Raw genomic sequence first — 22678 nt, 5'->3', positions numbered from 1 at the left:
CAGAACATGCCCTTAGGACATTCAAATAAATATGTATTTTTTGTTTTGCATGTGTACATCAAATATTTTTGCTTTGTCCATTTGTGAAATCTAGATGTAAAAGGGAAGTCAAGGGGAAGAAGTAGGATAACTGTTGTTGAAGGGAGGGGATTGTAATCATTGAGATGAAACAAAATGTATAATTTGATGAATGTAGGCTGATGAGCTTTTCTGTTAACCTTCACTCAATTCACAATTTAAAAAAAAGGAACCAATGGTAGTGAAGAAAGAAGTCCAAGCTGCCCTGAAGGCATTAGTGAAAAACAAGACTCCTGGATTTCATGGAATATTAATGAATTGAGATGCTTCAAAAACTGATGCAGCACTGCAACTATTCACTAGTTTATGCCAAGAAATCTGAAAGACACTACCCTGCCCACCGGAGTCCTGGGGTAACGTTGTGAGTTAATGCTCTGGACTGCAAGGTTGGCGGTGTAAGCTCACCAGCCACTTCTTGGAAACCCAATACAGGGTTGCACTGAATCGGAATCAACTCTGCAGCACTTAACAACAACAACCCTGCCAACCGACTGAAGAGATCCACATTTGTTTCCATTCCAAAGAAAGGTGACCCAATAGAATGTGGAAATTATCGAACAATATCATTAGTATCATGTGCAAGTAAAATTTTGCTGAAGGTAATTTAAAAACTGTTGTAGTAATACATCGACGACAGGGAGCTGCCAGAAATTCACACTGGACTGAGAAGAGGACTTAGAATAAGGGATATCGCTGCTGATGTCAGACGGATCTTGGCTGAAAGCAGAGAATACTAGAAAGATGTTTACTCATGTTTTATTGACTATGCAAAGAAATTATTAGACTGTATGGATCATAACAAACTGTCGATAACATTGCAAAAAAACGGGAATTCCAGAACACTTAATTGTGCTCATGTGGAACCTGCACATGGAACAAGAGGCAGTCATTTAAACAGAACTAGGAAAAACGGCATATTTTAAAATCAGAAAGGGTGTGTGTCAGGATTGTATCCTTTCACCATATTTATTCAATTGGTATGCGGAGCAAATTATCAGAGAAATAGGACTGCATGAAGAAGAACCTGTCAACAGGATTAGAGGAAGGCTCATTAACAAACCATACTATGCAGATAACACCTTCCTTGCTTGCTGAATGCAAAGAAGACTCAGAGCATTTGCTGATGAAGATCAAAGAACACAGTCTTCAGTATGAATTACAACTTAGAATGTAAAGAAAACAAAAATCCTAGCAATTAGACCATAAAACAACATCATGATAAACAGAGAAAATATTGAAGCTGTCAAGAATTTAATTTTATTTGGATCCAAAACCAGTGCCTATGGAAGCAACAGTGAAGAAATCAAATGACATACTGCATTGGGCAAATCTGCTGAAAAAGACATTTTTAAAGTGTTAAAGAACAAAGGTGTCACTTTGAGGACTAAAGAGTACCTGAAACAAACCATGGTATTTTCAATTGCCTCATGTGTGTGCAACAGATAGACAATGAATAAGGAAGACTGGAGAAGAATTGATGCATGTGAATTACGGTGATGAAGAATATCAATAGTGCCATGGACTGCCAGAAGAACAAACAAATCTATCTTGGAAGAAGTACAGCCAGAATGCTTCTTGGAAGGGAGGATGGTGAAATTTCATCTCTTATACTCTGTACAGGGTCGCTATGGGTCGGAACCGACTCGACAGCACGTAACAACAACAACAACAACATACTTTGGACATGTTATCAGGAGGGACCAGTCTCTGAAAAAGGATATAGTGCTTGGTAGAGGGTCAGCAAAAAAAGAGGAAGACCTCCAACGATATGGATTGAACAGTAGCTGCAACTATGAACTCAAATAGAACAATTATGAGGATGAGGCAGTGTTTCATTCTGTTGAGCTGTGAGTCATAGCCTACTTGACAGCCCGTAACAACAGAATAAATGAAAGAGGTAATGAATGAACAAGCAAGGCTCAATGGGAACACAGAAAAGGCAGCAGGTGTGAAGAGCTCAGGTTTTCATGTCACTTTCTGGGGTCCAAATTATGGTCCCAGTATTCTTAGTTATAAGGAGCTCTGGTAGCGTAGTGGTTACGAATCGGGCTGCGAACCGCAAGGTCAGCAGTTCAAAACTACCAGCTGCTTCATGGGAGAAAGATGAGGCTTTCTGCTCCCTTAAAGATTTTTACAGCCTCGGAAATCCTGTTCAGGGTCACTATGGGTCGGAACTGACTCGACAGCTCTTAACAACAACAACAACAACAACTCTTAGTTATGGACTCTGGCATGACGCTGTAGGGTCAGCACTGGACTGCAAATGACAAGATCGGCAGTTCAAATCCACCAGCTGCTCCTTGGAAACCCTATATAGGGTTGCTATGAGTTGGAACCAATTCAATGGCACTTAACAACTACTCAGCTATGTGTTGTTGTTGCTGTTGGTGGTGGTGGTGGTGGTGGTAGTTATGTGTCATGGAGTCAGTTCCGACTCATAGCGACCCTGTACAGGATTTCCGAGGCTGTAAATCTTTACGGGAGCAGAAACCCTCATCGAAAATTTCTCTCGCAGAACAGCTGGTAGTTTCAAAGCGTTGACCTTAAGATTCACAGCCTGATTTGTAACCACTAAGCTACCAGAGTTCCTGTTGTTGTTGTTATGTGCCATGGAGTTGGTTCTGACTCATAGCAACCCTGTACAGGGTTTCCAAAACTGTAAATCTTTATGGAAGCAGAAAGCCCCATCTTTCTCCCGTGGAATAGCTGGTAGTTTCGAACTGCTGACAGTAAAATTAGCAGCCCAATTCGTAACCACTACGCTACCAGAGCTCCTTTGGTTGGTTGGTTATGTGCCGTGGAGTCCAGAGCTCCTTTGTTGTTGTTGTTGTCAGGTGCCATCGAGTCGGAATCAACTCATAGCGACCCCATGCACAGCAGAACGAAACAATATCCGATCCTGGGCCAACCCCACAACCGCTGCCACACTTGAGTCCATCAATGATGCCACCTGGCCAATCCATCTCGTTAGGGGTCTTCCTCTTTTTCTCTGACCCTCCACCTTACCCAGCATGACATCCTTCTCCAGCAACTGTTTCCTCCGGACAATATGTCCAAAGTATGAGAGACGAAGCTTAGCCATCCTGGCCTCCAAGGAGCACTCTGGCTGTACTTCTTCCAAAACATATCTATTGGTTCTTTTGGCAGTCCATGGCACTTTCAGTATTCTCCTCCAACACCACAACTCAAAGGCTTCAATTCTTCTATGATCTTCCTTATTCACTGTCCAGCTTTCACATCCATATGAGGCTATTGAAAACACCATGGCCTGGGTCAGGCGCACCCTAGTCCTCAAGCTGATATCTCTGCTCTTCAATACTTTAAAAAAGTTCCTGTGATCAGACTTGCCCAATGCAATACGTCGTCTGATCTCTTGACTCCTTTGGTGCCATCAAATCAGTACCGACTCATAGCAACCCTATGCACAACAGAATGTAACACTGCTCGATCACAATTGTTGCTACGTTTGAGCCCATTGATTCTGCCACTGTGCCAATTTATCTCATTGGGGGTCTTCCTCTTTTTCTCCAACCCTCCACTTTACCAAACATGATGTCCTTCTCCAGTGACTAGTCCCTCCTGACTATATGTCCTAAGTATGAGAGACGAAGTCTGGCCATTCTGGCTTCCACTGCACCTCTTCCAACACAGATCTATTTGTTCTTTTGGCAGTCTGTGGTACTTTCTATATTCTCCTCCAACACCATAACTCAAATGCATCAATTCTTTTATGGTCTTTCTTATTCACTGGCCCAGCGTTCAAATGCATGAGGTTATTGAAAATACATGGCTTGGGTCAGGTGTACCTTAGTCCTCAAACTGACATCTTTGCTCTTCAACACTTTATTATTACTCAGTGCAATAATACATCATTTGATTTCTTGACTGCTGCTTCCATGAGTGTTGATGGTTGATCCTAACAAAGTGAAGTCTTTGACAACTTCAATTTTTTCTCCATTTATCTTGATGTTATTTATTGGTCCAGTGGTGAGGATTCTTTGCATTGAGGTACAACCTATACTAAAGGCTGTGGTCTTTAATCTTTATCAGTAAGTATTTTAAGTCCTCTTGGCTGTCACCAAATAAGGTTGTATCATATCTTAGAGGTTGTTAATGAGCCTTCCTCCATTCCTGCTGCCACTCAGCTATGTGAGCTGGGGCAAATGATTTGGCCTCTCTGAACCTACATTTTCCCATATGGCAAATGAGGATAATAACAGAACTTGGAGCACAATTAAACACTTGGCTGCTAACTGAAAGGTGGGCAGTTCAAACCCACACTAAGGCTCTGTGAGAGAACGATCTGCTTCCATAAAGATCAGTGCTATTGTGTGCTGTCAGGTCAAGGAGTGGCTGGTGGGTTTGAACCACCGACCTGCGGTCCAGTGCGTTCTCCTGTCGTGTCACACCAGTACTTTTCCATAAAGATTACAACCTAGAAAACCCAATGGAGCAGTAACACTCTGTCATACGGGGTTGCTATGAGTCGGAAGAAACTTGACACAGTACAATAGCAGCATCCACAACAATGGACTCAAACAAACTAAAGACCGGGAAGACAGCACAGGGCCAGGCATCATTGCAATCTGTTATACACAAGGCTGCTGTGATTCGGAACCGATTCAATGAAAACGAACAACAACATCTCCTAGGGCTGTGTGAGGATGGAATGTGATTAGGAATTAAGCGCTCAGCATAAAGCAAGGGCTCCATGCTAGCTCTCCTGACCAGCAAACACTTTTCCTGCAACCTCAGGTGGCCAAGAGAATCATCTGGAAGGCTGGAAAATATACAGATGTCAGGCTTCACCCTAGACTTGTCAAGCCAGTGTTGGGGGTGGTGGTGGATGAGCAGACATCACAAGTACAGTAGTGGTGAAGCTGGTTCTGGGGCTAAACGTCCACATCCAAATCCCAACTCAGCCATTTACTGCTGGTAGAGTGGCCAGCATTAATAAAACCAAATGTAAGATAAGCACTGAACTGAGAAACACAAGATTGGCAGTTTGAGTCCACCAACTGCTCCAAGGGAGAAAGATGAAGCTTTCTGTTCCTGCAAAGATTAACAGCCTTGGAAATCCTATACAGGGTCACTATGAGTTGGAACCGACTTGGCAGCACTTAACAAATACAGGGTGCCCAGTTAAATCCAAATTTCAAACAATCAGTGAACCATGTTTAGTCCCAAATATTGCATGGGCATACTGTATTTTATTTGGCAAATCTGCTTACTAGGTTATTTCACCTCCCTTGGGCCTTAGTTTCCTTTATCTAAAGATGACTTAAGCTAATATATGGTAAGTGCTTACAACACTGCCTGGTAGGCTAGTCCTATTTTAATGCTTTTAAAGCAGCCCAGACAATACAGATGAACCTTGAAAACACTAGGCTAAGTGAAAGAAGGCAGACACAAAAGAATACTTATATGATTCCATTTGTATGTAATGCCCAAAATAGAAAAATCCATAAAGACAGAAAGAAAGTAAATTAGTGGTTTCCAGGGGCTGCAGGGAGCCCTTGTGTGGTGTTGTAGGATAAACACTGGATTGCTAACTGTAAAGTCGGCAGTTCAAACCCACCAGCCACTCTTGGAAACCCTATATAGTGTCGCTATAAATTGGAACTGACCTGATGACATACAACAATAGTAACAACCAAAGGAAGGGTGGGAAGAAGGTGACAGCTAATAGGTACCGAGTTTCTCTTTGGGGTGATGGGAATGTTCTGGAATTAGATAGCAGTAATTACTGCACATTGTACTGAACTGTACACTTCAAAATGGTTTACATGTGAATGTTTTGTTATGTGAACTTTATCTCAATTTTTAAAATAGACTCTCCCTTTTAAAAGCAACCCAAGTAAAATACAACCCAGACTGCAATGCAGTCAGGACTGAAAACTTCTGGGTAGGCTTTCAGCAAATGTTTGATGAAGATATGAAGGGAGGTAGAGAGCAAAGGGCAGGGCAGAGGGGAAAACCTGCTCTCCAAATCAGGCCCAGCTATAGATTCCTGGACACCTCCAGGGTACACAAAATCTCTTTTAGCTCTGGCTGCCAGGGCGGCACAATTTTAGCATTCACACATTTCATGGTGCTCTTCTTGTCTCCTTTTCTCTGGTCGTTCCTGACCTCTGTAACTACTCTGTGTGCCAGTGTACTTGTGTTTCTAGTAAAAAGTAATTTGAGAAAATTATTAAGTACCTGTTAGGTGCCAGGTAAGGAGCCCTGGTGGTGCAGTGGGTTGAGCATTCAACTACTAACCAGAAGGTCAGAGGTTCAAACACACCAGAAAGATGAGGCCGTCGGCTGTAGATTGACAGCCTTGGAAACCTTGTGGAGCAGTTCTCTGTCTTACAGGGTTGCTATGAGTCAGAATCAACTAAATGGCAATGGGCATGCGCCAGGTATATACTTGTTGTTGTTGTTAGGTGACATTGAGTCAGCACCAACTCATAGTGACCCTATATACAACAGAATGAAACACTGCCTGGTTCTGCGCCAACCTCACATTTGTTACACTTAAGTCCATTGCTGCTGTCATTGTGCCAATTTATCTCGCTGGGGGTCTTCCTCTTTTTCTCTGACCCTCCACTTTACCAAACATAATATCATTCTCCAGGGACTGGTCCCTTCTGATAATATGCCCGACGTATGGAGTCCTGGTGTGGCACTGTGGGTTAATGCGTCATCTGAACTGCAAGGTCAGTGGTTCAAGCTCACCAGCTGCTCCTCAGAAACCCTGTACAGGGACGCTATTGGTTGGTATTGACTTGATGGCACTTAACAACAACAGCAACGAGTGATAAAGTCTGGTCATGCTGGCTTCCAAGGAGCACTCTGGCTGTACTTCTTTCAACACAGACTTTAACTTCTTGTTGTTAAGTGCTGTTAACTTATTCTGACTCCTAAAGACCCTGCATATGGTTTCCAAGGAGCAGCTGATGGTTTTGAACCACTAACCTAGCAGGTAGCAGTCCACTGTTTATGCTACAGCACCACACCAGGATTCTTGGTATATGCTAGACACTTCAGCCCTGGTCTGAATTCCTATTGGCTGTGTGACTTCAGGCAATGACTTAACCTTTCTCCATATGTGCGTCAGGGATGATAATAACTATCTTATGGTGTGGCGCTGTGGGCTAATGCGTCAGACTGCAAAGTCATTTGAACTGCAAGGTCAAGTGGTTCAAGTTCGCCAGCTTCTCCTTGGAAACCCTATATAGAGTCGCTATGGGTCGGAATCGACTCGATGGCACTTAACAACAACAACAACAATGGGGCTATTTGAGAGAACTGCACATAAAGTGTCTGAACTAGATCATTATTATCATCCCTGATGTACAGATGGAGAGATCGATTCAGAAAGGTTAACTCACTGCCTGAAGTCACACAGCCAAGAGGAATTCAAACTCGGATTTTGAACTGGTTCACTCCATGACAAACCCCTGCTGAGTATTTCCCTTTCCACCCCAGATATATCGGATTAGAATCTACAAATAACAAGATCCCCGGTAATCACCCAGTATATGATTCAGTATATGAATGACGTGAACCAGTTGGAAGCCCTGATTCCATACCAGGTCTGTCTCACTTCAGTTACTGGAATCACTCCATGGATGTTCACACCCCTTTATCCACAGCTGTGGGTTGTCATCTTTTTACTTAGCATTAAGTCTTCCTTCTCCTACCCAGATAGAGATCTTGTCTAATCATCTCCAAACTTCAGTCTCCCTTGGTACACAGTTGTTGTTGTTAACTGCTGTTGAGTTGGTTCCATCTCATCCTTGTGTACGGTTTCCGAGGAGCAGCTAGTGGGTTTGAACTGCCAACCTTGTAGTTCCCAGTCCAGTGCTGATCCTACAGTGCCATACCAGGCGTCCACAAAGTAGGTAGTTCAATAAATATAATTCAATGGATTGTTAACCTTAAGTGGACAAGCAATAGCTCACCACAGCAATCTTTATAGTCACCTGGGGAATTGGAGCACTGCTCACTTACCTAGGTCTCACCCCTGGGAGACTGACTCAGCAGCTCTGGGTGGAGCTCGGCAGAGTTAAAGGGCCTTCCCAGCTGTTCCTAGCTCTGTCTCCTATACGTTCCAAAGTACCTCCAGCGACCTAGGCAAGGCTGAGTCACAATGTTCCCAGGACAAATGGAGCCAGGACCCTGCCCTAGAGTCCAAGGAACTCACTGTGTCCCTGTAAGTCTCCTGCCTCATCTGCTCTAGCCCAAGCACTAACACCATCCAAAGAACTTTCTATCAACAACATTTTCTGAGAGCTTTATGTTCAGATCACTTTCAGGGAAAGCATTTTGCTTTTGCTCTGACTTGAAGCTTCAGTTTCCTGCCCCCAAATCTGCCTGGGTCACCTCAGTGGCCACAGACAGCTGAAAATTATGTAAGGAAGTTAGCACCAAGGAAGACTGAAATTTGGGGACAGGAACGGACTGAGAGACTGGAGTACGGCTGGCAACTGCCAAGAAGACCTTCCATCTCTTGGACAGAGGCAGCCGTATGTGGTGAAGAGGCTGGGCCCTGACGGAGCTGGGTTCCAATCCCATCCTAGGATACACTCTTGGCCTCAGGTTCCTCCAGCCACCAACCACTCCATGTCTCCGCCCCTCTTCTGGGGAAAACCTCTCATCTGCCGCCTCCTCAAATCAGTCCAGACTGGTGTGGAGGGGAAACTGTCCTTAAGACAACCAACAAAACTCCATGTTGTCAAATCCAAATTTGTTTGTATCAGGGCAGCACCTGACAGCACCAAGCAACGCCCTCTCTCTCAGAAATGCTCTTCCCCTGGCCTGTGACGCATCAAACTCTTGATTTTCCTCCTTCCCAGTCCTCTTTATTAATCCTTGTCCTCTCCCAATTGCTAATATTTTGTTGTTGTTAAGTGCTGTCAAGTCAGTTCTGACTGATAGTGACCCAATATAGGGTTTCCCAGGAGCAGTTGGTGGGTTTGAACCAATGACCTTGAGGTTCAAACTGATCTTGTGGTCCAGTGCTTATCCTACATCACCACACCAGGACTCCAATCTCTCATACTGGAGCTCCCTAAAACCTGGGTCTCAGTGCTCTCATTATCTCTAGGTGAGCTTATATTCACCCCCAAAGCTTTGAAAACAGGCGGAAGTAATACTTACATATGCTAAATGAGGCTCATAGGCCACCTGCCTGGGAATCTCCTGGGGTGTTTGTTAAAAATGTAGATTCCTTGTCACCACTGTACACTGGCAACCTACTGTCAGGAACATCTGTCATTTTTTACCAGTTTGTCTTCAGAAACTCCTTCCAGTGTCTGGGGAGTTACTTTATGTATGAGTTTTAGTATAGCCTGCCTCCTCCTATAAAAGCTGAACAGACCAATCTTGCTTTCCCAGCCTCCCTTGAAGCTAGGGTACAGGCCCATGACGTAGACTTGACCAATCAGAAGCACTAAACAAAGCCTTTGAGTTGTGGTGTTGGAGGAGAATACTGAAAGTGCCATGGACTGCCAAAAGAACCAATAGATATGTTTTGGAAAAAGTGCAGCCAGAGTGCTCCTTGGAGGCCAGGATGGCTAAGCTTCGTCTCTCATACTTTGGACATATTGTCCGGAGGAAACAGTTGCTGGAAAAGGATATCATGCTGGGTAAGGTGGAGGGTCAGAGAAAAAGAGGAAGACCCCTAGCGAGATGGATTGGCCAGGTGGCATCATTGATGGATTCAAGTGTGGCAGCGGTAGTGAGGTTGGCCCAGGATCGGACATTGTTTCGTTCTGCTGTGCATGGGGTCACTACGAGTCGGTTCCAACTCGATGGCACCTGACAACAACAACAACAACAACTTATAAGATACCGCGAGAACCCTCCCTCTTCTCTCCTCTTCCACTACTCACAACTCTATCCGTAAAAACCCATCCTCTCTTCCCTAAACAAGTGTTAACAGTCTCCTTCTGGGTCTGTCTCAGTTATCTACTGATCATATACCAAACATACCATAAATGGGTGGTTTTAACAAACAGAAACGTATTCTCTCCCAGTTCGGAGGCTGTAAGTCTAAATTCAGGGTGCCAATTCTAGGGGAGAGCTTTCTCTCCATTGTGGCTCTGGAGGAAGGTCCTTATCACCTTTCAATATCTGTGAGCCTGGTGTCTCTTGGAGATTACATGTGTCTTAACATCCAGGAGGGCCTCAGCTCTGGGATCTGGAGTCCAAAGGACACGCTCTGCTTCTGACTCTTTGTCCTTGGCGGTGGTTAGGTCCTCCCTTCGCTGCTTAATTCTCTCTCATTTTATGTCTTATAAAATGATGCAGGTCATACCCCAGAGAAATTGATCTTCCATCACCTCTGGGCTGTGACCTGAGTAAGGTGTTACATCCCACCCTGATCCCCCTTACAATGGATCACATCAGATCACATCACAGGGGTACTTACATCATTATATAAGTGCCAAACCACTGAGCATCATGGTCCAGCCAAGCTGACAGCATTTTGAAATATATGACATGCCACCCTTTCAGGTCCTTGCCACATGTACACATTTCCATCATTCTATAATCCCAAAAGTTTAAAATAAACTCCAAGTCTAAATTCCATCTTGGGGGAAAATTCTTCTTCATTTGTGACCGTTATCTGCTTCCAACGTACAGTGGTAGAACAGGCATGAGGTAGACATTTCCATTACGAATGGGAGAAACTGGAAGTAAAGACGAGGTAACCAGCATCATGCAAGTCCGAAAGTAAGTAGAACAATTTACATTAGCTCTCAAGACTTGAAAAGAATCCTCTGTTCTCTGAGACCATCTAGGCAGCGGCCCCACCCTTCAGACTCTTGGTGTGGGCCATGTTCTCTGGATTCTGGGTGGAGGCTCCTCAGCCTTGGGCTTCAGGACCTTCCAAGTTCACTGGGACAGCTTTAGGCTGCCCCATTCTCCTAGTCCAACTGAAAGGTGACCCCACCCCCTCAGCCCTGGCATGCCCCATTCATTCTTCTGCCCTTGGGCATGGCATCAGATCTGGCCCCATACGGCCTCATCCTTCTCATACTCTTGAATGGCAGATTCACACTCCAGAATTGAGTTGGTGAGGATCTGACTCTTTGAAACCTAGGAGGCTGTGGCCCTACCCTTTGAAATCCCAGCGGTTATGACCCTACCCTTTGAAACTGATATAGTTCTGCTTCCTATTCTCCCTGGCTTCTTGATCCAGCCTTTGTCCTGCCCAGGCAAGCATTACAAAAGCTCTTTAGCTCTACCGATAAACATCTGCCGACATCCCACTCTGCCAGTATGTCTCAGCCTGAAGGTGCCCAGTTCTCAATCCATGGATCAACAAGCTTAGCGCTGATGACAAATGTCTGGAGGTACCGCACTCCACCAGGAAGCCTTTGGCCTGAAGGCTCTCTCAGCTCTCTTGTTCCATGGGTTGGATCCTACACTGGTCTCCTGTTTCTCATCATCTGTGTCATCTCTGGTACTACAGCATTCCTCGCTTCTTTCTGAGCCCACACCAGAACTGCCTTTCATGTCCCTAAGTCCACCAGCAGTCTCTTCAAGGCAATCTAGGATTTTACTATTAGGCAACTAACACTCTTCCAGCCTCTTACCCATTACCCAATTCCCAAACCATGTCTACATTTTAGCTATGTGTTAGAGCATTGCCTGACTCCCAGTACCAAATTCTGTCTTAGTTATCTACTGCTACTGTAACAGAAACACCATCAAACAGATAATGTATTCTCTCACAGTTTAGGAGGTCAGATATCCAATCTCAGGGTGTCAGCGCTAAGGAAGGGCTTTTTCTCACCACTGGATCTGGAGGAAGGGCCTTGTTTCCTTTCAACAATATTCCCCTGGGTCTAAGAGGTTCTCAGTGCAAGAACCGTAAGTTCAAAAGATGTGCTCTGCTCCTGGTTCTTCTTTCTTGCTCACTTCTCTCTCATTTTTTCTCTTTTAAAATAAAAGGTGATGCCACACTCTAGGGAAACTCCCCTAACACTGTATCAGGGCTACACCCTGAGTAAGGGTCTTCTATCCCACCCTAATCCTCTTACAGTTGATTGACTGATTGCATTAGATCACATCATGGTCGTGGTGGTGGATGTGCTGTGGAGTCGGTTCTGACTCATAGTGATCCTGCATAGGTTTTCTGAGGCTGTAAATTTTCACAGGAGCAGAAAGCCTCATCTTTCTCCTGCAGGATGGCAGATCACATCATGTGGTTGTTAAGTGCTCTCAAGTCGATTCCAACCCATAGCGACTCTGAAAAGGATTTCTGAGGAGTGGCTGGTAAGCTTGAACCACTGACCTTGCAGTTCAAACAGACCTTGCAGTCTTGTGCATTAATCCACAGTGCCAAACCAGGGCTCTGATCACATCATATGGGGATGATTAGATCATTGTATAACTTCCAGATTACTTCATGAGACAACTGCCAAACCACTGAGAATCAAGCTCCAGGCAAACTGATATATATTTTGGGGGACACAATTTAATTTATGACAGTATCCTCTAGTTATCTTCTGCCTCCTCCAATCTAGTTTCCACAGAGCAGCTGACATAATCTTTCTAAAGAATACGCATCTACTGAATCCAAACTTGTTACAAGGGTCTGGATACAATCTAGCTCCTGCCTACCTTCCTAAATTCATTTAATGTTGCTTAATTTGCCCACTATCATACTTCTGCCCCTTTGGCCTCTTTTAGATAACAGGGCCTTTGCTTAAGTTGTTACCACTATCTGAAGTGTCCTGCACCAATACTCCCTCTTCTGATGCTCCTTTGTTTTTCTCTTTTCGTCAACAAATAATTTCTGAGCCCCTACTCAGGTACTCTAGTAAATACTCGAAATACAATGGTGAGATCTGATTCTAGTCTCATAGAATTCAAAATCTAGTAAGACTAATTTTAAAGAAGTGATTATACAAATAAAATTTATCTATGATAAGTGCTTCAGAGAGAGAAACACAGTGTTACCAAGGAGAACTGACCTCAAATAAAAACAGAGGGACCAGTTAGGAAAGGATTACTGTGTTGCGGGACCAGATGTGGTGGCTTAGACTGGGGGAGAGATAGAGAAGTGGGTAGACTACAGAGCTCTTGGTGATGAAGTGTATATGTGAAGATGTGAGGTTTCTGGCTTGTGTAACAGAATACAGCAGTTACCACCCACTGAGATGGGAACACCTGAAGGACTAGCCTACAGGGAATGTTCTTGAGTATGGTTTTGAACACATTGCGACATCTACATGAAACTGTCAAGAGAGTAGCTGGATATCCAGAACTAGGCTGGAGGAATAAATGTGAGTCATCTAAAGATGGGAGGTGACTGAAGCCATGGGTGTGGATGAGACTGCCTAGGGAGAAAGACTAGCATTCAGAGGGGCAAGGGCCCAGAACCAAACTCAAGGAAAGTTGGAGGAGGAGGAGGAGCCTCCATGCCACTTAATACAATGAGCAGTACTGATTTGTTTCTTGACTGTTTCCTGCCTATCTTTCCCAGAGGACTGTAAACTCCATGGGGCCAGAATTGCATCTGTGTTACTCAGCAGTGTGTCTACCCAATGCTTACCACAGCACCTGGTACAGAGCGGTTTCCAATCAGTATATGTTGGATTAACTTAATCCCAGCTTCCCTTTATACTAGTTATTTGATCTTAACCTCTCTGAGCCTGAGGCTTCTCATCTCTAAAATATTGCTATGGAGAGAAACTAAATTAACTTTTGCACAACAGGATGCATATAGAAACAGGCCATTCTCTTGAGCCTCTACTTACTAACATGGAAAATGGGGAGAAATTACCAACTAGAACATCTAATAATCTAAGGAAAGGCATAATTAGACAACCAAACTTCTCCTGCCACTGACCCAGTTCCCCACTGTCCTGGGAGCTCAAACTGAGTTTTCCCCCCAGGACCTTGGAGACAAGTTAATTTTTTTGTGTGGCCACAGGCAGGCTATGTTTTTTCTCTAGGTCTCTGTAAATTGCAATGTCTGCTACGATAGTGCTCTCTCGGCTCCCTAAGGTTCAGAATATGTCAGGTACTAGGAGCTCTGGTAGCGTAGTGGTTACGAATCGGGCTGCGAACCTTAAGGTCAGCGGTTCGAACTACCAGCTGCTCCGCGGGAGAAAGATGAGGCTTTCTACTCCCGTAAAGATTTACACCCTCGGAAACCCTATACAGGGTCGCTATGGGTCGGAAACGACTCGATGGCACATAACAACAATGCTGGCTGCTGAGCCTGGTGTGGCACTGTAGGATAAGCACTGTACTGCTAACTGCAAGGTAGGCAGTTCAATCCCACCAGTTGCTCTCGGAAACCCTTAACAGACTTGCTGAAAGTGTGATCTAACTTGGCGGCACACGACAACAGCAGGGCTGGTTGCTGCAGAGCCCTGGTGGTACAGTGGTTTAGTACTCAGCTGCTAACTGAAAGGTCTGCAGTTAGAACCGACCAACTACTCCACAGGAGAAAGGTGTGGCATTCTCCTCCCAATCTGCCTTACCAATTCCCCTATATACCTGAGCTTTCCAAACTGGGGCTCACCTTCATCTAGACCTGGATAGCCAGGGGGACAAATAGGACGAGCTCAATGCCCGGAGCCTGGACTGTGCCAAATAGAAAGTAATTGCCAGGGAGACTTCTGGGGTGACGATCTGGACTCGGCCTCTCTTCTGAAAAGCATTCCGTCTCATAGCGTAGGTCCCTGGGAGCAAGCTTGCCCTGCCCGTGTCTATTCTTCTATGACCTCTGATGAAACTAGGTGCGAAGACCCAACTTCTAGAACCAGTCCAGAAGTCAGCTGGGCCATCAACTGCTCTGCCAAGAACTTACAAGTGGAGTACAAGACTGGCTCAGTTCCTTTAGATACTGGACCAGTGAAATCATGTGAGCCTGGGAGCTAAAGCTGTGCTTTGGGACCTCTATGATGGTAAGTGAGCAAGAGTACTGGTCAGACAGGAAGAGGCAAAAGAGATGGAGAAGGAGGACGCAGCTGTCTTAGTCCCTAATGACTTCCCAGCCTCGAGTTCCAGGCCTTGGGGTCTGTGTTTACTTAGCCACTAGCCAGCTGCCATTGAGTTGATTCTAACTCAGGACAATCCCATGTGAAAACTGCATTCCATAGAGTTGTCAACCAGGCCTTCTATCACACCTTTGGGTTACTTAAACCTCCAACAGTTAGCAACCAGATGTTTTACTGCTTATGCCATATAGTCCCTATTGTTATGTGCTGGTTTTCAATTCTGTGAGGTGCCTCTAATTCCTTAAAATAAATTTCCCTTCAACCTAAACGAGCTTGAGTGGGTTTATGTTTCTTGCAAATAACTTCTAGAATGACATAACTTTTATACTAAAACAGGTTTGGATTTATTACAAAACAGACTATAGAATTCACAAGAATATTTAAAATTACTTCCAGCAAGATGGTGGACTAGGCAGGTGCACTACAACAAATGGATCCTCTACAACAAAGATATGAGAGACAAAATAGAACAGATACAGATGAAAGCTGTGGCGCCCTGAAGGTCATAAGAAAAGTTAGAGAGGTGGATGGAGTGACTGCTGCGAGCACAGGCCAAGCAGGGACAAAGAGAGAGGGAGATTGACCCATGAACGACTGCCCAGACGCAGCTCGACCATCTTGTGAGCAGGTTGGCAGCGGAGGGAGGCCTGGCAGAGCAGATTTACGTGGACAACAGAAAAGATGTGACTTCTTTTTTCTCCCATACACACCTGGTGAGCAGAAGTGTAGCCAGTTCCCACCCTTATGCACCCCCAGCGCAAACCCTTCTCTCCTGGAGTTTGGAGTCGTGTGGTTGGGAGCCAGCCATGCCAGCATAAGGTAGGGGCTTGGCCACTTTGATGTGGTGCGTTGATGCCTAGATTCAGGTGGGCTCAATTCCAGACCTACATAACCTGCAGAGCTACCAAACCTGCAAAGCTACCTGATCAGCATTAACCTGCCCCCAGCTGTCCTGGGGTCCTAACAGACACTGAAACAGCTTCATCAAGGGTCCCCATGAACTACTTCCGGATTGAGTGCCCTGAACATAGACAACACCGAGGTCAACAGGCACTTCATCTAGGGCCAGGAACTCTGCTGTCACATCCCTCCCACAACCACCTTGTGAGCTTCCTGAATCTCTGTAGGAACCCCCAGAGATTTTTCCCCTGGGGTCCAACAACTACATTGCCTGTTTGTACAACTACAACAACCTCACAATGCCTTGGAGACAACAGACAATTTTAACTCACATGAAGAAACAAGAGAGAATGGCTCAAACAAATTATTAAGATACAGAGCCAGAAGATGTTCTTGAGGAAGCAAAGATAATAAAACTAACTGAAAAAGAATTCAAAAGAATGACAATTAGGTACCTTCAATGGATCAATTAAAAGATCGAGGAAAGTAAGAACACAGTAAAAACTTGAGAACAAACAGACAAAATAAATGCAAATTTTGAAACAATATAAAACCTGCAATTACAAATTCAGAAGAATAATAGTAAGATCTCAGAAATGGACAATACGTTGAAAGGGCAAAGGAGTAGATGCAAAGCAAGGAAAGTCTGAATTAGTTAGTGTGAAGACAAATCTCTCAATACTTGTTGTTGTTGTTATGTGCCATGGAGTCGGTTCTGACTCATAGCGACCCTGTACAGGGTTTCCAAAGCTGTAAATCTTTACGGGAGCAGAAAGCCTCATCTTTCTCCCACGGAACAGCTGGTAGTTTCGAACTGCCAACCTTAAGGTTCGCAGCCCAAGTCGTAACCACTACACTACCAGAGCTCCTTACAAAGCTGAAAATAGGGAACCAGATATGTCAATGTATAATGAAGTCAACTACAAAGCAAAAAGAGGGAATAATAGTGTAGATACAGAACTTCCAAACAGCAAGGAAGTCAAGTAGATTTCAATATAAAACAGATTGTTTTAAGCAGGGAAAAAAATAATAAATTATAGGGTAACCACAAAGAAAAATAATACACCTGCACATCAAAAGAAAAAAAAAAGATAAGAAAATCAGAATGATTTAGTAAATAGTAACACAACAGAAATGAAAGTAAAAAGAAAAATGAAAAAATGAATTCAGGATATGAAATTATGTGGAACAAAGAATCCAGCAGCACCACAACAAAACACACAGAAAAATGACATCAATTCACAGCTATCGATAATTACACTGAATGTAAATGGATTAAATATACCAGTCAAGAGACATAAAGAACAGAAAGGATAAGAAAACAGGATTCTTCAATATGCTGTCTACAAGAGGCACATCAAAAAGATGGGGACAGCCTAAACACCTATCATCAGAAGAATAAAGAAATGTTGTTATATGCACACAATGGAACACTACAAAATGCTGAAGAATAATGATGAATCTGTGAAACACTTCACAACATGGTTGAACCTGGAGGACATTAAGTTGAGTGAAATTAGTCAATCACAAAAGGACAAACATTGTATGAGACCACTGTTGTAAAAACTTTTAAAAAAAGGTTTTCTTGATAAAAGAAACACTGTATGATAGTTATGGGGAGAGAGAGAGGAAGGAAAATCATTCATGGACTAGAGGGTAGACCAGGGTGATGGAGCAGGCAATATACAAGAAGAAGGTTCGCAAAGGAAAGATGAAAGTAGTGGGAGACACAAGGAAGAATGCAAGAGTTAAAGTGAAATGTTGTTAACTGTTGGTACACGGAGGGGATTGCAAACATGTAGTGAAACAAAGTGTATGGCTTACTGAATGTAAAACTGATGATCTGCTCTGTAAACCTTCACTCAGTTTACAATAAAAAGTGTTTTTTGTTTTTTTTAAATTTTTTAAATGAAATCCTTTCTAAAATAATATTCAAAAAACAAATCACAAAGGAAAAGATCAATTTGTCTACAACCAAACTTAAAGCTGTACATTATAAGGTATGAAACTAATTCAGGGAAACATTCCTATAAACACCCTTTTCACTAGTAATACGTCATTTTCTATGAGTACATACCATGGCAAGCATACACATTGAATTGTTACAGCAGTTACCTCTAAGGAGAGTAAGAAGTAGTCACCGGTGACTTTAGTCTTTTCTGTTATGTGTTTAGATTTTTATTTTAAAATTATGTCTATATTGAGATGGCACATTTTATTACATATATCTTTACCATGCACACAAAAAAATCATGTCCCTTGTACTATTAAAACTTGGTACAAAAATCTTAAACAAACAAACAAACAAAACTATAGGAAACACATGCCTTAGAAGATCCTCTATTTGTAGTGAGTTGCTTCATCCAAGATCCATCAGGAGGTTATGAGTTCGTTGGTAGTTTGAGACATAATATAGCATGAATTCTCATCTCTGGTCAAAATAGCTTACTTGGTTCCTGAATACGCTCTCTTCCCATTGGTCTCTGAATTCACTGACTTTTCTTCTCTATTGTTTCCAAGAAGCTCCTCCTAACTGCTCTCTCCCTCTCCCCACTGGCCTCTTATGGCACTGACAGTATCTGTCACTGGGCACTTGGGACAGACTCCTGAGGTTCCTACTTATCTTCCAAAGAGAGGCTTTCTTTCCCCAACCAGCCAGCATCATCTTAGTGTTCTTGGTGACTAGCACAGAGATGGATGATGGCATGGAGAACTGGTTTGGAGTCAGAAAGACCTGCTGTATAAAACCAGACAACTTAGCCTCTCTGGGCCTGCTTTCAGCTGTGCTATTGTGAATATCAGAGTCCTGGTGTGGCACTGTGGGTTAAATTGCACAGATGGTTTGAACTGCAAGGTTGGTGGTTCAAGCTCACCAGTCGTTCCTTGGAAACCCTCTAGAGGGTCGCTATGGGTCGGAACTGACTCTGACAGCACTTAACTACAACAACAACATTGTGAATATCAGTGAAACAGATGATGGCTATAAAGAGACTAAGACAGGAAGAGGCTGGTTCATGGTTTAATTATCTTAATACACCCTCACATTTAGAGTTAAAAACAGAAAACATTAATAGTACAGCAAGGTAACCAGGAAGTAATTATTAGTTCCATTTTACAGATGAAATAAATGAGGCAAGGAGCTCTATAGGAAGGACAGATATGTGAACTTTAGGTGGTGGTGGTGTGTCGTGGAGTTGGTTTCGACTCATAGCCACCCTGCATAGGGTTTGAGGCAGTAAATCTTTCCAGGAGCAGAAAGCCTCATCTTTCTCCCACAGAATGGCTGATAGTTTCAATCTGCTGACCATGAGGTTAGCAGCCCGACTCGTAACCACTATGCTAGTAGGAAAGAAAAAGGACCAAAGGTTGAGAGACCTGGGTAGAAATGCCAATTCTTCTACTACCCAGCTGTGAGAACTTAGACAAGTCTTTTGTGACTCTGGACATCAGCCTCCTCATGGTAAGAGTTTCTAGTTATCTTGATCTTAAAGTGTCCCTCAGCCCTGACACTCTAGCTTCTTGTGAATGACCCAGGGTCCTTCCCAGCAGGACAAGTCCTAATTCAGAGTACCTAGTCACTCCCAGGAAACTTACCCAGGCAAAACTGGAAGGTGTGACTAGAAAATTCAGTTGTACTTTGCTTCAGCTTGAGCAAGGGGGTGGTGGTGGTGGGGGGGGGCAGACATATCCAGAACGCTGGGGGAAATGCCAACATCAAACTAAATGTAAATATCAACATGAAGGGAAAACCAAACCGGAAACCTCAGGAAAGTCCACTCCAAAGATCAGAGTCTAACTTTTTGGGCAGAGAAATGCTGAAATGTTTCGTCTGGGTGCCACAAAACCTGTAGCAAAAATGAATCCTTGCATGTACCTAAGGCGAAGGGATTGGGTTTGGTTTGGTTCTATCTGAACTGGGAGCAAAGCTAAGCTCTAACCAGAGACTGCTGCGACGTCCAGATCCATTCTAAGGGTCCCCTCCCCCTGACACACACAACTGCTTACACAAACAGAAAGCAGGGCCAGATGCGCAAGCATAAATAGGCATTTCTGTCCATGGGGAAGGATTCATTGTGCAGCCCCTTCCTCTAGCCCCTGCTCTGATTTAAGATTCTATTTAAGACCTGGAGAGGGAGGGTACCAGGAGAGCCCTAAGGGCACCAAAAGCACTGAACTCTTTCAGGTAGTGAGATGCAAGGCTATGAAGATAAACCTCAGGAGGTGGCTGTGAGGTAGTCATTCTCCCTAGGAGCCTTCCAATAAAACAGAATCTGAATTCATGTGCAGTTGGATTCCAGGTTGCTGGTTCTGCCCACAAAAGGAAGTCAAAGGCCATATATTCCTATTATGTGCAAAGCACTAGGCTAGGTTCTGGACAGAAATAAAAACAAAAGAAGCCCAATCACTGTCTGAAGAAGTCCATCGATTAATCCGATGATAATTACTCCTTTTATCAAGATGGATGCATGCAATTTCATCCAGTCAACTCAGAGCACCCAAAAGGAAGGCTTGGTAATCTATTTCCAAAAAAATCAGCCATGGAAAACCCTACGGAGCACAGTTCTACTAGGTCATACATGGGTTCACCATACATTAGCATCAGCTTGCCATCAACAACTTGCTTTACACTTCCCCGTGAAACACCACAGTCCTGTAAGGTAAACGTTATTATCTCCAGTTTGTTGTTGTTGGTAAATGTCATCAAGTCACTTTTGACTCATAGCAACCCTGTATAGGGTTTCCAAAGAACAGCTGGTAAACCTGAACCACCAACCTTGTGGTTGAAACTGACCTTGAGAAACCAATCTTGAGGTCGAGTGCTTATCCTATGGCACCACACCAAAAAAAAAAAAAGGACTCAAACAGATTAGGCCACATTCCCAAGCTTACATGGCTGGTATAAACCTAAGCCGCAGAGTCAGAATTTGAACACAGGTCTTCCACCACAAAGTTGACGCTCTTTCCACAGCCCAGCTGTCCTTCCCAAGTCACACAAACAACCTGGGAGATGAAGTTTCAGCTAGTCAGGAAAACGAAGGAGAGACTTCTGAAGACATTGGCCCATGTGTTATCAACAGTCTTACTGATAATAAGTTAGTGCCCAATACACTAATGGTGAAGGATAGAAGGCAAGAGCTAAGGTTCAAAAGACCATCCCAAACTCAGGGCATCCTTGGAAATAGAGCTGCAAAACCTCTCCACTGGCCCAAAGCCACAGGGTGTCTGCCCTAAAATATTCCCTGCGGAGAAGCTGCAGCAGGTCAGGAGTAGAGGAATGAACAACTCCACCGAGCAGGAGAATGGGGTGGGGCACTCTGCAAGGGCGAAGAAAGGGCCTGGGACGCTTTGCTCGGAAAGACAAAGAGGAAAGGGGAGGAGAGAGAAGACTATAAACTTGCCAAAAGCCTGGCCAAGGTGAACCCCAGCTCCTGGCGCCTTCCCATTCGCATTCATTCCATAAACACAGCCAGAGCTCAGAGACGGGGGGGAGGGGGGCTCCCTGCAGCCTAGGGTAAGTAAATTCAGTATTAAGCGGGGAAGAGCAGCTTCTCAGCAGGCGAGTGACTTGAGGGGCAAACTTGGGGGCTTCAAAGATGGAAGCAAAGACCGAGCAGTAAGTCGCGGAACAAAAACACACGCAAGGAGGCTAGTCAGCAAGCACATTTGGGGTAAGTACCCCAACCTTTTAAAACTGCTATCGATGTTTCCTCGAGGCTTCCCACAGCCTCTCGGGCCCTCCCCCAGCCTCGACGTAGGACACAAATGTCTGTGATGCACTCAGGGGAGCAGGTTTCCGGGGCACAGGTGAAGGGCTATCGCAGCTTCGGTCACGCCTGTGAAGGTCAAGGCCAGGCCTTGCATGGACCCCCCCGCCCCCCTGTCCCCTCACCTCCTCCCGCGCTAGCGCCGCCGCCCGGCACCGGGGCATCTTAGCGGCGAAGGCGGCGGCCCCGGCTGGAGAGCTGAGGTCCTCAGTGGTGACTGCCAGGAACTCGGCGACGCTGAGCTGCTCGGGCATGGCGGTCGCGGGGCGAAGGCGCAGGGGCTGCCGAACCGGGGCGCGAGGGGCGCTACGCTGCTCCACGCTGAGCCAGCTTCACCGCCCTCCGCGGGCGCAGTACCGGCCTCCGCACGCCCCGCCTCTCCAATCCGCCCCGCCCCCTACTGCCTTCGGCTTGCACAGCAGCAGCCCCTCGAGTCTAGGGAGCCCCCGAACTTCCCTGCCTGGCCTGCTCCTACGCCCAGCCCACGACCTTCCTGCTTCTCTCCCCACTTTTGACTGGATAGTCCCACCCCAGCTTCAAGCCGAGCTCCTAGACCCCGCCTCCTGTGTGCCCCGCCCCTTGTAGCCCCGCCCCTAGTCTCTCTCCCAACTCCCCGGCCCTGCTCCCGGGGCCAGGACGCCTCCATGCCTCCATCAAAGCTTCTCTGCGGCTCCGCCTCCTTTCTGCGTACTTCTAGCCTCTCAAGTTCCTCTCGGTCACAAAGCCCCTAATTTGTTGTTGTTGTTAAGTGCCGTTGAGTCGGTTCCGACCCATAACGACCCTATATAGGGTTTCCGAGGAGTGACTGGTGAGCTTGAACCGCCGCCGACCTTACAGTTCAAACGGCTTTGCAGTCTGGCGTGTTAACCCACACCGCCACACCAGGACTACTTAAGACCCTCTTCGGCATCCTTTCCCACGTCC

The 22678-nt window shown here is 45.0% G+C and overlaps 1 protein-coding gene across 4 annotated transcripts in view; it reads right to left on the bottom strand.

Moving 5' to 3' along the window:
• The window catches only part of ASAP3 (ArfGAP with SH3 domain, ankyrin repeat and PH domain 3), a 64986-nt gene extending 42850 nt beyond the window's left edge, over nucleotides 1-22136 (bottom strand). For 2 of the 4 annotated variants that reach the window (XM_006862313.1, XM_006862315.1), the window contains exon 1: nucleotides 21880-22136. In XM_006862313.1, the coding sequence (XP_006862375.1) occupies nucleotides 21880-22008 (129 nt within the window). In that variant the 5' untranslated portion in view covers nucleotides 22009-22136. The remainder of the gene's footprint in view (nucleotides 1-21879) is intronic. The other 2 variants (XM_006862314.1, XM_006862316.1) reach the window with 1 other exon arrangement.
• Between the last annotated feature and the right edge of the window lie 542 nt (nucleotides 22137-22678).

Source organism: Chrysochloris asiatica, unplaced genomic scaffold (assembly GCF_000296735.1).
Source record: "Chrysochloris asiatica unplaced genomic scaffold, ChrAsi1.0 scaffold00047, whole genome shotgun sequence".
NCBI classification, from domain to species: domain Eukaryota; kingdom Metazoa; phylum Chordata; class Mammalia; order Afrosoricida; family Chrysochloridae; genus Chrysochloris; species Chrysochloris asiatica.
Note: the sequence above shows the minus strand (reverse complement) of the source record. Positions and strands in the feature narration are given on the sequence as shown.